The 17,678-nt window shown below is 42.1% G+C and overlaps 1 protein-coding gene across 1 annotated transcript in view; it reads right to left on the bottom strand.

Annotated features, from left to right (window-relative positions):
• Positions 1-15,826, bottom strand: part of LOC103185703 (rho GTPase-activating protein 23) — a 98,450-nt gene extending 82,624 nt beyond the window's left edge. Inside the window, exon 1 of the mRNA XM_007904340.2 lies at positions 15,042-15,826. Coding sequence (XP_007902531.2) covers positions 15,042-15,269 — 228 coding nt within the window. The 5' untranslated portion in view covers positions 15,270-15,826. The remainder of the gene's footprint in view (positions 1-15,041) is intronic.
• Between the last annotated feature and the right edge of the window lie 1,852 nt (positions 15,827-17,678).

The following is a 17,678-nucleotide window of genomic DNA, read 5'->3' as shown; positions in this document are numbered from 1 at the left end:
TTCCTTGTTGTTTGTCAGTAATTTAGTTAATTGGCACACAATCTTCGAACTAAAGAATCATAGAAATCTACAACACGTTAGGATAACATTCCTATTACCGTTGGTGTTTACTCCTGCAATGAAGTCATCTATGCTCATCCCAATTCCCTGCTCATTTCCCATTCTCTCTGATAGCCTTCCCAATCCACTCTCCTCCATCAACCAACCCTGCTAAACCATTTCACATTCTGATAACACTTTAAGGGGAAAAAAAATCCCACAACTTCCTATTTCATGCTCCTAGGTATAATTTTTAATTCTTTAAATTTGCAACATCTCAAAGCGCTTCACAAGACACACTGTAAAACAGATGAATACACACTGAATACACAGAATATACTCTGTCCATTGAAGTTTTTTTCCTAATTGACTGTTCCGATGCATTTTGATACCATTAAGCATTGTCGACAACAAACAGCGTTTTATTTAAAATAAAGCGTGAAGAAAAGTGTTCTGGACGGTTATGTTACATACAGGTAAAGGTACGATGAATAGGATTACAGTAGATAACACCAGTCACCAGTGGAGGAATTGGCACCAGAACAGACATAATTAGGCTGAACGACCTCCCTCTGTGCTGTAGATATTTCCAGCGGGATAATGCTCTTTCAACCATTATGACCTGGGCCACATGACAAGCTTCATCACTTTGCGGAGTAGAATTGCAGAGTTTTTTTTTTAAAAATGACCGCTTAAAAAGTCTAGCAATCGCATTTCGTTAAATGCAAATCCAGAATGATATGATTGGGGTGTCAATCGGTGCATTGCAATTTAGGTACTTAGTGCAGGAGTCCATCACTTCTAAAAATCATTCAAGGTTTGAATGGTTTCTATAACTGGGTGTAAATCAGTGTTTGAAATGGATCGTCAATCACTTAATAGGTGGCTTGTGTGTTCAGATAGAAACTTTCCCTTTCCCCTGAGCACACAACCACCAGATGTGTTTCCTTGCCTTTTGCTTGCTCCCGACTTCCCTGCAAGTCTCAAGCTGTGCTGCCCTTACTTAGCAGCTTCAATTGCTTATGGTAACAAAATGTTTTATGTAGTAAAATGAATGCGCGGTCCATTGCCTCAATTGCTGACTGCAGCTAATTGATGTGACTCCATCTGGAATGAAACGCGCCAGTTTTAAACGGTTCCATCCCGCTTATAATTGGGGGGGCAAAGACAGCAAGTCGACACTAGTCAAAAGTTTAAAGTAGAACTATTTTTCCTGGCTCTTTAGAGACACAAGTTAAGTTTCCAATGATTTAAACTGGCACATGCTGGTTATTTACAGTGGATGTGTGAGCAAGGACCACGAGGTAGAGCTGTGATACTTCACTGTAGTGCACTTGCTCCATCAAGAGGGTTAAGATAATGGGGAAAAATGTCATACATTTCTCTTTATCTGTTCTGACAGCTTTTGTTCCTTCTCCCTCCCTCTAAAAAGCACAAGGTGTACGTATTGCCAGTCTAATGGTTGCAACACCCTAACCTACATGGATGCCATTTAAAAGGATCTTCAACTATTGAAACACCGGCTCCCCATCCCCCAGAGGATCGAGGTCAAGATCCTCGTCCTCACCTTTAAGGATGGCCTTGCACCCTCCTACCTCTCTGACCTGCTGACTCCCTACCAACCTGCCCGCTCCCTCCCTTCATCGGGCTCCGGTCTGCTCCATGTCTCCTGCCCGACCGACCATCGGTGGCCGAGCTTTCAGCCTCTCTGCCCCCACACTCTAGAACTCCATCCAACAGTCCCTTCACCTCGTTTCCTCCCTCGCCTCCTTCCAAGGCCGGTCTCAAGACCTTTCTCTTCGATTGTGCCTTTGGTCTCCCTCCCACCTCTCTGCCTTCCCTCACCCCTACGCCACCCCTCCCCCATGCTCGGACCCCAACATCTGGCTGTTCAGTGCTTTGGGATGTCCTCCCGACATGAAAGGCGCTCTATAAATGTCATTTTGTTGTTGCTGTTGAAATAACTTCATGCCTCCTGTTTGTCCCTCGTCCCCTCCACCATCGGTGGCCATGCCTTCAGCCAATACGCCACGAAACTCTGGAACTGTCTCCCTCAATCCCTCGGCCTTGTCTCCTCCCTCCCCACTTTCAAATCCCACCTAAAGACTTTCCTTTTTGACTGTGCTTACGGTCACTTCTCTCCTCCCTCTCCCCTGGCTCAGTGTCAGACTCCGCCACTGTCAAGCCCTCCAGGACGCTACCCTGCATGAAAAGCGCTATATAAATGCAAATTGTCGTTGTCAGTGCAAAAACAACGAGCTGCAGCATTTCCTACACATTGGAGTTGTAAACACATCATGTAAGCTGCACTAAATCTGCACAGACTGAATAAGCAAGCTATTTTGTGTCTAAGAGAAGGAACTACACTCAGACTCATTCAAAAACCATTGCAACCATAATGTTTATGGACTGAACAACTGCATTCTACATGCAAACAAACACGTAGGGCACCCGGGTATTGCCCAGTAATCATTCCCACTTCTCCATTTTCTCATTCCACCACATTGTGTTCCTTTGGTGAGGACACATCGTTGGTCACCAATTTCACGCACATCTTCACATGATCCACAATTCTGATCTAATTACTGTAAATGTATTAAGTACTCGTCTGCAGTCATTCCAGAAAGTCAGTAAAAACATGATTTAGGCTTTACTAAATGTGCTAGTCACATATTATGGCAGAACGTTAACTTTTACACTCACATTAAGCATCTGGACAAGTTGAGCAGCTTGGATCATTTTGTAGATCGCAACATGAGAATCTCAACTGTCCATGGTACAACGTGGCCGGAGCTAACCTTGGCACAGGGATGAGAGGCATCGTACTGGGCTCAGTGTAATGGAGTATTAGTCTGGATTGTTTCCCAATGTTGAAAAGGATTTCTTCTTTTTTAAAAAAAAACTGGCTAACATCCAGAAAACATCTGTGAAGATCGTATCAATCTTATTTGGACAACAGGAATCCAGATTGATCCAGTAGCACACAACATGGAGGGTCTAGAAACTGAATAGTGTCTGTGGAAGTGAAATCCAGAACAGAGATATTTAGTTGTATGTCCATAAAATCTTCTCCTTTTAACATAATAAAACGGGTACATCAATTTAGACTACTACATCACGAGAGAGGTTCTGAAGGCAGTCCCTTTAGTCTATTTGATCTTTACCTTCCAGAATATCCACCCTACTGGTTTTCCATATTAGCATCAAGCTGTTTGTGAGTCCAGATTCCTGGCTTCTACACTCTTTTTGACAGCTGCTAATCATCCTTTCCGTAAAGGAGTGAATGAACACTGTCAAATCTTTGGCTTCTAGCGATATGCCACTGGTAAGAAACATCTGTCCATTAGTTTGTTGGAATGGCCACTGCACCTCAGCTTGATCATCCAGAACAAATTAGTATCAGTGGATCATCTCAGACTATCAGCTCACTGTTAAGACTATTGCTGGTTCAGGCATCTGCCCATTAAAATTGTTGCCCCATGATAGCTCTTTGGAACAGTTTTGTCATCAAAATGATCTCATAACACTTAACTGGGAATGAAGGGCAGCAAGGGACGTGACCAGATACATATTTTGAGAGCATCACGCTCGTTAATTCCAGACTAACTTTGACTTTACAAGATTGACTAGTGTCCAGTGGTGGCTGTGCTGGATATCTCTCAGTAATCCATTTACTCACATTGACTCAGCACAAAGCACAGAGAACTGTTTGGCAATTACTTTGTTACTTTGAAAGCCACACGCAGAAAACAGTGAGGGCCAAGAGGGCGAGGGTGGTGGGAAGACGACTGTGGAAGTTCATTCGATTCAAAGAGGAAGTTCTTGAAACGAACCTCGAAGGAGGCAACGGGAGGGCAAGTTGGAGGGCCTCCAGGATGGAGTTCCAGAGAGTGGGGGCAGAGAGGCTGAAAGCATGACCCCCATACATTGATGGTGGGGCAGGGACTGCCAACAAGAAGCAGCAGGCAGATTGATAGGGTTTACAAAAGTCACGAGATTTAAAAGCGATGATGAGGATTTTGAACTGTGGGATGGGGAGCCAGTGAAGGGGGCGAGCGAGTATGGGGATGGGAGCCAAGATATACAAACACATACACCAGTATACTAATACACACTAGAAATGGAGAATGGTTATATGCGGTGTTTGTATCATACTAACTTACATATTACAAAATCATTAATAAAGGTTGAGAATCCATATAACGTTTACACCTTATACATTTTTTTTGCAATGTTCTGAAAATGTACAACAACAGTCGTTGAAAATAATCTATACTCATCACTGCAATGAACAGTTATAGTTTTGGCTGCAAACTGGATAATTCAACCCAGATGAAATCTCCACAAACAGTTTATTCTACGAAAACAAGACAAAGGATAACATTTATAATTTGTCTGTACTGCTAGTTTGAATTTGCTGTAATAGAAGGAATCAGCTGTTTCCTTTCAGATTATTTGTTGGCCAGAAAAATGGCTTTCACCGTTGGTACTGGACTCCAGTTGGTGATTTATAATACATTTGGATCCTGTTATTGTATCTCTCACGTTATCAGACAGAAAAAGCACCAGTATGTGTGCAGTAATAACAGGCGTCTATTCTAATGTGCAGGAGGCTTTCACAGAATGTCGGAGATGACCTAATTTGTAACAAAACTTTAAAGGCATCGAGCGATTCAGGCTGCAACTCGCTGCCGGATTAGACATCGTTGGATTTAACTGGACTGATGAGCAATTTGAAATCCTGTATACATCAAAATATGAATATTTGGGGTGAAAACACATTAAGATCTGGTTTTAGACTGATAAATCTAAACGTACAAGGCACGTCAGGGATTTGATACCAGAAAGTTCCCCACTGGGATGGAGAAAAATGGGAGATCAAGTTACTCTCGGACAGTCTCCTGCCTACTAACAACACTTATAAAATGGCTTTTAGCGAAGGCGTGGTAGCAAATCATGTGCTGCCCTCTTGACCAGACAACGGTGCATGGGGTACGGGGGAATAAACACAGATTCAAATGGAACTTGTTAAAACTGGACATGTATTTTTTCTAAAAAGGTGGTTTTAAAAGACATTTTTTTAAAAAAATGAACATTTTCAGGCAAAATGGTGTGTGGTCAACCTTTTCATCTGAAAAAATAATTATGACAAATTAAAATAACATTGCAAACCATTCTCTGTCCTTAAAATATGCCCCGTAATATTCGGCAACATCAGTGCAAAATATTTTTATAACGACAACATATTTTCAGAACCTAAAGTGTGCACCTGAAACTGAAGTAATAAAGTCACTGATGAAATTTGATTTCAAGCAAGGACAACTGTTCGTTTCCAGGAACAGAATAGTTATAATAATCCTTGCATTTGATATTGCACCTACATTTATTTAAAAAAAATAATCTGGTCACTCAATCCACGACTGTTTGTGGGGACGCTGCTGTGCACAATTGACTGCCGCATTTCATCCACAAAATATACAGTCAATTCACTTTGCAGGATATTCTATGAAGCGCTTTGAGACATCTCGAAGATGAAGATACTCAACTGGAAGAGGCTAATTTCAGTGAATTAAAAAGGTACCGAGCCAAGGCGGACTGGAAAGAAAGATTGGCAGGAAAAACAGCTAACGAGCAATGGGAAGCCTTCAAGAAGGAGATAGTTTGGGGACATCAACACATTCCCACAAAGGGGAAAGGTAGGGCATCCAAACTTCCGTGGATGAATAAGGAAATTGGGATTAAAATAAAACAAAGGAGGTTTATGATAAATTTCAGGTCCAAAATACAGAAAATAATCAAATAGAATATAGAAAGTACGGAGGAGAATTGAGAAAAGAAATAAGAGGGGCAAAGAGATTGTATGAGAAAAGATTAGTGGGTGACATAAAAGGGAACCCTAAGGTACTTTATAAGCATACAAATAATAAAAGGTTAGTCAAATGTAGGGTGGGACCGATTAGGGACCAAAGAGGAAATCTTCTTGTGGAGGCTGAGGGCATGGCTGACATACTGAATGAGTACTTTGCATCTGTCTTCACAAAACAAGAGGAAGCAGCCAATGCCACACTATCGGAGGAGCAGAAATTGGATAAGATAAGAATAAACCAAGAGGAGATACTGAAAAGGTTGTCGGTGCTCAAGGTAGATAAGTTACTCGGTCCGGACGGGATGCATCCCAGGTTACTGAGGGAAATAAGGGTGGAAATAACAGAGGCTCTGGCCACAATCTTTCAATCCTCCTTGGACACCAGGGTGGTCCTTGAGGACTGGAGGTTGAAAATGTTATTCCCGTGTACAAAAAGAGGCAGAAAGATAAGTCTGGGAACTACAGCCTAACGTTAGTAGTGCGGAAACTGCTAGAGTCTTTAATCCGGGGCAAAATAATTTTTTACTTAGAAAAATATGGGTTAATAAAGAACATGAGTTTGTTAAGGGCGAATCATGTCTAACAAATCTGATAAGAGTTTTTTGATGAAGTAACGGAGAGGGTGGATGAAGGTAGTGCAGTTGATGTAGTTTACATGGATTTTCAAAAGGCATTTGATAAAGTGCCACATAAGAGACTTGTAAATAAAATAGAAGCCCCCGGTATTAAAGGGACAGTGGCAGCATGGAGACAGAAAACAGAGCGTGGCGGTGAACGACTGTTTTTCTGACCGGAGGGAAGTGTGCAGTGGTGTCCCCCAGGGATCAGTATTGGGACCACTGCTGTTTTTGATCTGTATAAATGACCTGGACTTGGGTATAGGGAGTACAAAGTTTGCAGATGATACTAAGCTGGGAAAAGTAGTAAACAGTACAGTAACAGACTGCAAGAGGACATAGACAGACTGGTAACATGGGCAGACACGTGGCAGATGAAGTTTAATATGGAGAAATGCGAAGTGATGCATTTTTGGAGGAAGAATGAGGAGAGGCAATATAAGCTGATGGTACAATAATAATAATAATAATCCTTGCATTTGATATAGCGCTTTTCACGTCAGGAGGACGTCCCAAAGCGCTTCACAGAACACACTGTAAAGTGAATTGACTGTATATTTGTGGGCGAACGCGGCAGCCAATTGCGCACAGCAATGTCCCACAATCAGTCGTAGATTGAAAATGACCAATTTAATTATTGTTTTGGGTTTTTTGAAGGGATTATTATTAGGCGTGTGGAGTAAGGAAACTTGCCCAAGGTTTCGCCCTCTGCCTGGAATTGAACTCAGATCTCTCACTTGCAAAGCGAGTGCTCTAACCACTGAGCTACAGGACTCCACAATCTTAAAGGGGGTGAAGGAACAGAGAGACCTGGGGTTCATATAAGTAAATCGTTGAAGGTGGCCGGACAGGCAGATAAAGCTGTTAAAAAAGCATACGGGAAAGTGGCTTCATAAAAAGGGGCATAGACTACAAAAGTTAGGAAGTTATGATGAACCTTTATATAAAACACTGGTTAGGCCTCAGCTACAGACTGTGTTCAGTTCTGGGCCCCACACTTTAGGAAGGATGTCAAGGCATTGGAGAGGGTGCAAAGGAGATGTATCAGGATGGTACCAGGAATGAGGGACTTCATTATCAGGAGAGGCGATAGAAGCGAGGATTATTCTCCTTGGAGCAGAGAAGGTTAAGAGGAGATTTAATAGAAGTTTTCAGAATTATGAGGGGATTCGATAGGGTGAATAAGGAGAAACTATTCCCACTGGCGGGTGGGTCGGTAACCCGAGGGCACCGATTTAAAATAATTGTTAAAAGAAACAGAGAGGAGGGGAGGAGAAATGTTTTCTATCAGCGAGTTGTTCAGATCTGGAATCCATTGCCTGAAAGGCTGGTGGAAGCCAATTCGATAACAACTTTTAAGAGAGAAGCAGATAAATATTTAGGGAGGACCAGTTTGCAGGGCTATGGGGAGAGATTGGGGGAGTGGGATTGAATTGGATGGCTCTTTTCAAAAAGTCGGCACAGACACGATGGGCTGAATAGCCTCCTTCCGTCCTGTATAATTCTGATTCTATGTGATAAGGCGCTATATCAAATTATTATAATAGGATTTACTGCTGATTAAGATGACTGTAACTATGTAAAGTTCAAACTCTAAAAGATAATATGGCAAGGTAACCAGATAATAAAATACTTTAATATTTAAAAAGATGTTTTTATAGTGCATTCCATATCCCACCTAAGTGGTTTTGAAGATAATAGGTTTAATAATAATCCTTGGATTTGATATAGCGCCTTATCACATCTTCAAGACGTCTGTCTCAAAGCACTTCACAGAATATACTGCAAAGTGAATTGACTGTATATTTTGTGGGCGAAACACAAGGTTTTGTCAAGCTAAAGGAATACAAGTCTTACAAACCTCTTTTACCTGAGCACGAAGAAAAACGGGAGGATATTTGTCGGGCTATGGCTTTAATCGTAGTAAGGTTCCACAGACTGCAGTTCAGGGAACGAAAAACTCCCCCCAATCATCACACACATTTTCAATTAAGTTCTTCATGAATGGAGCAAAGGAAAGAGAGATAGCACTAAGTGCACCAACCTGTCCTTTTTGTTTTGTTTACTTGAAATGAGTACAGTACAGCTTTATGCAAACAGCTTGGAAAACACACAATTTGATTCATTACACAATGCCCATCTGTGTCAAGTGCTATGAAGGCTAGACTTGTTTAGCCATTAGCCTAATTATGTTATTGATATTTCTTGTGAATACACAAGCTCATGCATTTCCAATGAACACGGAGACTGCTTATATGTGGATGTTCTACGACATCAACAGCATTAAGGATCATGTTTGAACTCGCTGAAATTCTACACAGAAAACATTCTTGCATACTTCACGCAAAACTATTTCAGCTGCCACTCCCCGCTTCATTAACAAAGAATTTAACAACCAGCAACTGGATGCCAGCAGCGGTGTTTATCTCAATCCTGGAGTTACATTACATTTCAGGAGGCTTCCGGGTCCTTCGGATTTTCTCCTCACTTGCCCGCTCTCGAGCTACTTGTTGCAGAGAATGTCCACTGGGAAACTTGGGAACTTTCCGTATTAGTGCAACCACGATCAGGAGCTCAGTTTGACAATGATTTTTTGATCTCAGGGCATAACATTTTATAATGTCACCTGCTGCAGCCTTAAAAGATTTTGCTTCCAAGCATTCTCCAGTTGTTGGGAGAGTCAGAAAGTCACCTGCATATTCCGCTTTAACCTATATGTACTATATGTACCGTGAAGTAATAAACCCTCAAAAAAAATTCCAGGGGTAATAGTCCCTTCAAAATAAATAAATAATGTGGTTACTCAATCCACGACTGTTTGTGGGTCACTTCTGTGCGCAATCGGCTGCCACGTAGCGCCCATAAAATAGTCACTCCACTTTACAATATATTCTGTGTAATGCTTTGATAAGTCTCAATGATAAGGCAAGGATTATTATTATTACTAGTTTAAAAAAGTGACCCACACTATGGGACTCCAAATCACTGGCCCGATGATTTGTCTCTGACAATAATAATCCTTGCGTTTGATATAGCGCCTTATCACATGTTTGAGATGTCCAAAGCGCTTTACAGAATATACTGTAAAGTGTAGTGAATGTACATTTTGTGGGTGAAACACGGCAGCCAATTGCACACAGCAGTGTCCCACAAACAGTCGTGGGTTGAGTGAAACAAATTATTATTTTTTTAAGGGATTATTACCCCAGGAAAGTGATCCGCCAATGAATTTAACAACCAGATTCCTACTCTTGCTAGGTAAACAGAGGAGTGTGGTCAAAGGAAGCTTGCCAAAGGTTTTCACAGTGCCCAGAAAACAAACCCGGATCCTCTTGTTTGTGAGGCGAACATGCTAACCTACGCCATGGGACTCCCAAGCACGCCACAGGTCAATGGCCGGTACAGATGCAATCCATTGATGAATGATCCACAATTCCTCTTTGCTCCATTCTGTCTGTTTAAAACTGAAAATATAAACTACATGTCTATGGAGTAAAGACATCAATAGCCAGTAATTTATTGTGTCTTCACAAGCAGAAAGGAGACAGACTTCTGCTCTGTTTGGTGGGAAGAAAAACATCAAATGGTATTTCGAACAGAAGAGCATTACATATTACTGGAGTTAGTCCAATTCTGTTTTGGAATCATGAGAATTGCAGTTAGGCAATCTGAGGGATTGGGAAAGCAAAAATGCAACACAAATAAGATGCTGCCTTCAGTTAGACTGCCAACATGCACAGGAGGGCATTTAGAGGCTGCATATAACCGACTTCCTGTAATAAAACAAGGGACCTATATCACTGCACAAAACTGGAGGAGTACTGATCTGTTCGAAGAATTCAAATTCTCGAATACGGACAGGGGGACAACAACAACAAATTACATTTGTATAGCACCTTTCGCGTCAAGAGGACGTTCCAAGGTGCTGGACAGTCAGGGATTTGGACCCAAGCAGGGGATGGGAGGGCAGGGACAGGAGAGTGCCAAAGGCGCGGATGAAGAGGAGGGTCTTGAGACGGCCCTTGATGGAGGCAAAGGGACTGCGGGATGGAGTTCAAAAGGGTGAGGGCAGAGAGGCTGAAGGCCCGACTGCCGTAAGCGGGCTGGAGCCTGCTGAGCGGTTGATATTAGAATATCAGGGATTATTTTTGAGGGATTATTACTTCACAATTAGCAGGTCACAGAGGTAGGAAGGAGCAAGGCCATGATTAAAGACCTATCGTTCCCCAGCATTCCCATGCACATGAATTTCCCTGTGTCGGTGGAATGCATAGAATTCAATGGTTTGGGTACCTTTAAACACAGTGGGTTTTGGTGTGTCAGACAGCCCCCAAAATGATTGAATTAGGCGACTTTTGAGTTCCAATTGGATCATACTCCTGTAATCAATGTTTGACATTGCCAAATCGTCAAATAGATGACTCGGATAAAGCTCCAAATTGGTAAATTGCTTTATGTAATCAAACTCAAGACCAAGATCCATTTCAACTTCATGTCAACCTTCCCTCCACTCTCCTGGCCCCAATAACGAGTGCTAGAAACCCCAAATGCCAGTTTTATGAATGCTTAATACAAAACAATACCACTTACTGGTGAATAGATTGTTAGAAGAAACTGTGCGAGGACTTGCAAATTGTGGAAATAACAGGATTTGAGGCTCCATTGTGTAATGAACTCTAACATCAGGTTATACCACATCTTACTACAATTCTGACAGCAACAAGCAAGGTCGACTGACTTAACTCACGTAATCTGAGTGATTTATTCAGAAGGGTGGCTGCTGAGATTACCTTGGAATGCATGATAAAAAATAATACATTTAGCCTTTGTTTACAATCACAGGTAAACAGAAACAGAAGGCGGCCGTTGAGCCCACACACCCTGTTCCACCAGTTTATTACCTTATATCAGATCCTTCAATCCCAGTCTCACCATTTTGCCGTACCCTTTAATACCTCCACTCAATAGGTATCTGTGTACCCCTTTTTTAAACCTTCCGATTGATTCCTCCTCTATAGCTATAATAATAATAATTCTTGCATTTGATGTAGTGCCTTATCACGTCGCTGAGATGTTTCAAAGCGCCTCACGGAATCTACTGTAAAGTGAATTGATCGGTGTATTTTATTGGCAGCCAATCCCCAAAACGGTCGTGGATTCAATAACGAACGCGTCCCCCACATCAACTCGTTTGTGGTTGACACGCACGATCAGCGATTTCCTCGGTTTCAGGCAAGAGATTGGTAGCAGGACAAATAGATCCAGCTTTGCGGTGTGAACCACTTTGCTTCTCCAGGTAATGACGTGTTCCTTGATGCAGTGTAAAGCAGCCACTCAGCACACACGGCAGAATGTCCCGAGTCTGAGTTTCAGTAATTATTTCATGCTGTTCACTTTTCTATTTTAATAAATTAAAAGTTAAAATTCTTTTGAACACTTCTGGCCTCGGATAAGCCCAAATAAAAACATATGGTTCCAGTGGACTATGGCACAGATCCATTCTTTTGATCTTTTAAAGACCAAACAGTGGCAAATACTTCACAAGGCTAACACAAGCAGAGGAATACTCTCCAAAGACACAAGTATTTATAGCTCTCTCAGTCTATTTAAATGTTCAAGGCTGCTTAAACTTAGAAGTAAATTGGCAGATAATTCTAACAATGTCAGCAGGTGCCATTCACCAAAGTACACGTTGATTAGACCTATAGAAATAGAGAATATGCGACAAGCTACATCTCTCAAGTAGGTTAACGCGGCAAATTTGTGAGTGATTTGGAGTGTCACTTGAACATTGCATCTCCTAGAATATAATGACATAGTGTGAATATTACAATATTAAATATTTTATACCTTACGAGAAGATTTTCAGACGGAAGATTTGAGACGACGTGATAAGGCGCTACGTCAAATGCAAGGATCATTATAAATAATGAAAATTAGGAATAAATATTAATGTTAATGGTCCTGATTGCTCTTGATATCACTGTTCTGTTTATAGAACCCCTTGTGTCCTTGATCGTAACATCACTGCATTGCATATGGTGCTTTTCTGGCAGACATTTGTTTCAAGGATCCAGGAAGGAAACGCTCAAACATGGCAGAGTGAAAAAAAAAGGATGAGCTGCTTCCTCCCAAGGTTGGCAGTGTGAGAATTCTTCCAAAGAAACAAAGAAAAGGCCAAATTACAGACTTCAAAGGTGATTTCGCAAACATTCTGGCAACGTGCTTCTTACATGTCATTCAAAGGTGGCATATAGTGGGTGATGCTCAGCAGAGCAATCGAGGAGAAATGAATTTCCACGGCTTACAACAACAGCTTGTATTTATATGCAAGTTGCAGGTCAGCGTCTCGGAGCGCGTAACACTGGCGGAGCACGAAACCGAGCCGGGAGGAGGTGTCCGTAAGCTTGATTGACGGAGAGCGTTCCAAAGCTTCAGGGCGTAGTGGCTGACAGTGCAGCGGGTAGTGGAGCGGGAAGAAAGGAGGTCAGGAAGATAGGGAGGTGCCAAAGTGTAAAGGGATTTGTAGACAAATAAGAGGATCTTGAAATTGATCTGTTTCGTGATAGAGAGTCAGTGGAGCCTGGTGAGGACTGGCGTGAGTGATGGGGGTACGGAGTTCAGTATGGGTGAGAAATACGGGTGGAGGAGTTCCGAATCAGTGGTAGTTTTGGGTAGTGGAGCTGGGGACCTCGTAGTCGAAGCAGGAACGTAGGCTGCAGCAGCAGCAGAACGCTCTCTGACTCAATTACATCTGCACAACTTGAACAGTAACACCTGCCCGTACAGATTGTTAGCTCTAATTCTTATGACAGGAAAAAAATACAACCATGGAGCACGCGGTGGGCTTTCACACAATCAGTGTTGTCCATTGCCGTGGCTGCTTTACCAACAGACTATGTTATATAGTGCTGGATACAGGCTTACGTTCACAGATTATTTTTATTAGAATTAAATTAGAATGGTTCAGGATTATAAATATTGAACAGAATTCTATTCCTTGTGTCAGGAAAGATGAGCAGGTCCAAACGAAAAAAAAACTATTCGCATTTGTGTAGTAAAACAACAGCGACTGTTAAGTTTGGTGACTCTTTATAAGCAAACATGTCAATTAATTTGCACAGCGTACGATTCCACAAATTGCTTTAAACAGTTTCCAGCAACAAGTTCCACATTCTCACCACCCCTTGTGTAAAGAAATTCCTACTAAACCCCCTTTCAGATCTGCTTCAGGCCATCTTATATTGATGGCCTCTTATTTTGTACTCATCAAAACAATCTTTTGATATCCATGTTATCAAATTCCTTCATAATTTTAAACATCTTTATCAGGTCTCCTCTCCAGAAAGACAAGCTCCATCTTGTCCGATCTTTCACGCATCCACAACCTTTTCTGACACACAAAGTCGACCATTCCTCAACGCTCCTCCTGTTTACACATTAAAGATCAATTTTCCTTCGTGTGGTTTGTATTTACACGAATGACGGCCACTCACCAGCCCCAGACGTCCTGCCAAAATCCACTGGCTGAGCCTGTTGTGAAGAGCACTATGATTACACTGACTGCTTGTTTCTCAGACTGACTTCCAACGTGAGAACCTGAATACCTCCGTAACCAACATTCCACCTGCCCGGACAGATTGTTAGCTTTACACTCTTATTTTTACGACAGGAAAAAAGTACAACCATGGAGTACACTGTGGCTTTCACACAATCAGTGTTGTCCATTGCCGTGGCTGCTTTACTAACAGACTATGTTATATAGTGCTGGATACAGGCTTATGCTCACAAATTAAGATTTTTTGTAAACAAATGCAGTCATAAAACAGCTCCTATAACAAGAACTTGCATTTATATAGCGTCCTTCACGCAGGATAGAGTCTTGGAGTGCATGTTTCATGAGAAGTTTGCAGCTACTGAAGTCTGCAGGGGTAAGCACGCAAAGGATTTAGAAATCATTCAGCAGCTGATTTAGAATCGATTAAGTGTGTATGTGAAATATTGATTAAAGATAAGCCTGGCTCAGTGGTAGCACTCTCGCCCATGAGACAGAAGTTTGAAAATGAATTCATTCAATCTACGACCGTTTGTGGGACACTGCTGTGCGCAATTGGCTGCCGCATTTCACCCACAAAATACACAGTCAATCACATTACAGTATATCCTGTGAAGTGCTTTGAGTCGTCTCAACAACGTGCTGCAAGGGTTATCACATTATTATAACGGACAAGGTATTAGACAAAACTGGCTGCTCAAAAACTAACGACACGAAAACTAACGACACGTGCTGGAAAACATGACAATGTAATAGCAGAGAAACCAGCAACGGTGACAGGTTTGCCTCAAGCAAACACACTTGGTTCCTACATGTTGTACAGAGCAGAGTTTATTTGCACTTATTAAGGTAAAGAGTTCCTGAGGCTGTGCAGGATTCAAGAAACTGCAACTGGTTGCCTCCACACCTCCTCAAGCACAAATCAACGGAGTTCAACAACAACTTTTGAACCAAAACGCCTTACCAGAAACTCCTCGTCTGCCCATTCAGGAAGACTGTGCTTTCTTTTGACAGCTGACAAATCACTGTCTCTCTCGTTCCTGGGGTTAGCCTCCGAGGTCACATTCCTCAGTGAAGCCAGCCAGATACAGCGAGGCTCGGGGGAGCTGCAGTCAATTCCCACCGGCCTTTCCCAATTCCAGTTTCGGCAGATCAAGCTGGGGCTGCAGGCAGCCCTTCCAGCACTGGACATCCTTTCAGCAAACGCTCCTGTTTCAGCCGTCCCTCAGTTTACTTCGATCCAACGGGAACAATGCCTTCCAACCCACTTAAACGCGATCTCTTTAGAAGTGGCTATCATTAGTCCGAGAGGAGTGTTGCTTTCTGATTCCCATTCAGAGCGAAACGGGTTATTACACATCGTATCTCACACATTTGGCAGCCACAGAAAGCACGGAATCCGGCATGCTTTACTCTTCCTCATTCCTACCGCTCACACTGACAGCGAGCACAAATATATCCCAAAGATGGTAACAGTTATGCTACAGGGCATGGTCGCAGAATGCCAGATGCAATCACTTCAGCGAGAGCGTTAAGGCAGTTTTGACACAAACTGAAAACTTACTCGACCGCAAGCCCCACACAGCCACCTCCCTCGTCCACAACACGTTACCAACCAGCAGCTGCTTTGGGCCGTCAGAGCCCCAACTGCTGACCTCTGCCCCTGTCACCAGCCGACACTCACAGGAGACTATTGGAAGTTTCACGTTGCTGCAAATTCTGTCACATGCCAATAGCAAACTGAGTAAAGCGAACAATCGGACAAATGTACTCGCTCTGCCTCCCTCCCTCCTCTCTCTTTCTCTCTCTCTCTCTGTTTTTTTAATCTACTGTGGGCTTGGCCGCTCTTTTTTTTCAGATAAACAACACATGACGTCACTTTGCTTCACATAAAGTTCCCTTTCAGGCGATGAGATGAGCTAATTGCCCTGAAGTCAGATCAGATCCGACTTCTGATTCCAAAAAGAAAGTCTCCGCTCTGGGTTAGGAATCAAAGCACAGGTCGGTGCTCTTTCAAGGTGACGGTAAGTACCTTCTCACTGAAAAAAAAATACTATTTTTTTTTATTTCTATCTACACGAACTGACTTAAGAAAAATTTAAAACCTTAATGGAAGCAGACTTAATTTTGCTGATACATTTTATTTTATGTTCTTTCCAGATGTGAACAAGGTGTTGAGTGCTGCCCCCCGTGGAGGTACATTTATGATGCTTCTTTTAAAAAAAAATTTAATTAATAATTTGGTCTCACTCGATGTTTGTGGGACACTGCTACGCGTAATTGGCTGCCGCTTTGCCCCCAAAATGTACATTATTAATATTATTATATATTCCGCTGAATGACGGTCTGTGAAGGCACCAAACACACAAACCAGGAATATTCTAATGAAAAAACAGGGATTAAAAAGTGCACCAGTGCTTTCTGCATCATTGCCAATACCGCCAATGATTTCGAAAGTGTTCACGACTTTGCCGACTGAGTAACAATCAGTTAAAAGAAAAAGGGTTTTATTCCCAGAGCTACCCTGAACAACACTGGGGTGACATTTCTCTGATTCTACATAGGATAAATGGGACTGAAAAGATTGCTCTTTACAAGCGCAGACAAAAATGGGCCAAATCTGTGCTGTAAATTTATATGGTTCCATAGAAAGATTTTCCATTTTTTTCCTAAATGAAAAACCTTTGTGGTCATATGACAATCCGAAATATAATTTGCCATGAAAATGATTCTGATCTTAACGTCGAAAAAGTAACGTCTTGCCAACAATGGTTAAACCCACTCTTCATCCAGTGTCAAGGATGTCCTCAAATATCTACAGTCACTATCCAGTTTGAAGTACCGAGCCTGGCCTCAGCACCTCGCCAGCTCAATACTGGAAATCGGAGAACTCATTGAACAACCAATCCTTTCAGTCATCATTATTTATAGAATTAAGTTACTTCCCTCTGTGCACATCCACTTACACATGGTGCACAATAGACCGCACTTACATTGTAAGATTCTCGGACAATAAAATTGCATCCAGCAGATAATAACAACGCTTCCATTTGACATTGGACATTCAAGTCAGGAGGACGTCTCAAAACACTAAAGTGTAGGGACAATATTTAATGGACATTATCAACCTCTCTGTGGTTCACTGCATGGTCTCCACTCCCCTCAAACGTACTGCAACTATCCCCTCCTCAAAAATCCAGGTATTGTTGGCCTGGCAGGACACCAGGAATAACACCCTTCATCCTGTAGCTATGCAATCCTAAAAATCGTCCCATGGTTTCACAAACTAGTGACCCACAAAAACTACCAATCTGGCAAAAAAAAAAATTCTGTGCAGCAACCAGAAGGAAAGCATGTTTGCTGTGTGAAGAAATACTCTACAAAAATCCCACCATCCCAATCACGATTCACCCGTTTTAGTAATTTCACACAAACTGACTGAAATCAAACTCTGACCCATGTGCAAAAAGTTAAGGAAGATTTTAAAATCTTACAGTGTATTCTGTGAAGCGCTTTGAGACGTCTAGAAGATGTGAAAAGCACTATATCAAATGCAAGGATTATTATTATTATTAAGGGAGTACCGATGAGGCAGCCGCAA

Source organism: Callorhinchus milii, unplaced genomic scaffold (genome assembly GCF_018977255.1).
Source record: "Callorhinchus milii isolate IMCB2004 unplaced genomic scaffold, IMCB_Cmil_1.0 Scaffold23, whole genome shotgun sequence".
Lineage (NCBI taxonomy): Eukaryota > Metazoa > Chordata > Chondrichthyes > Chimaeriformes > Callorhinchidae > Callorhinchus > Callorhinchus milii.
The sequence above is the reverse complement of the archived record's forward strand: the minus strand, read 5'-3'. Positions and strand labels throughout refer to the sequence as shown.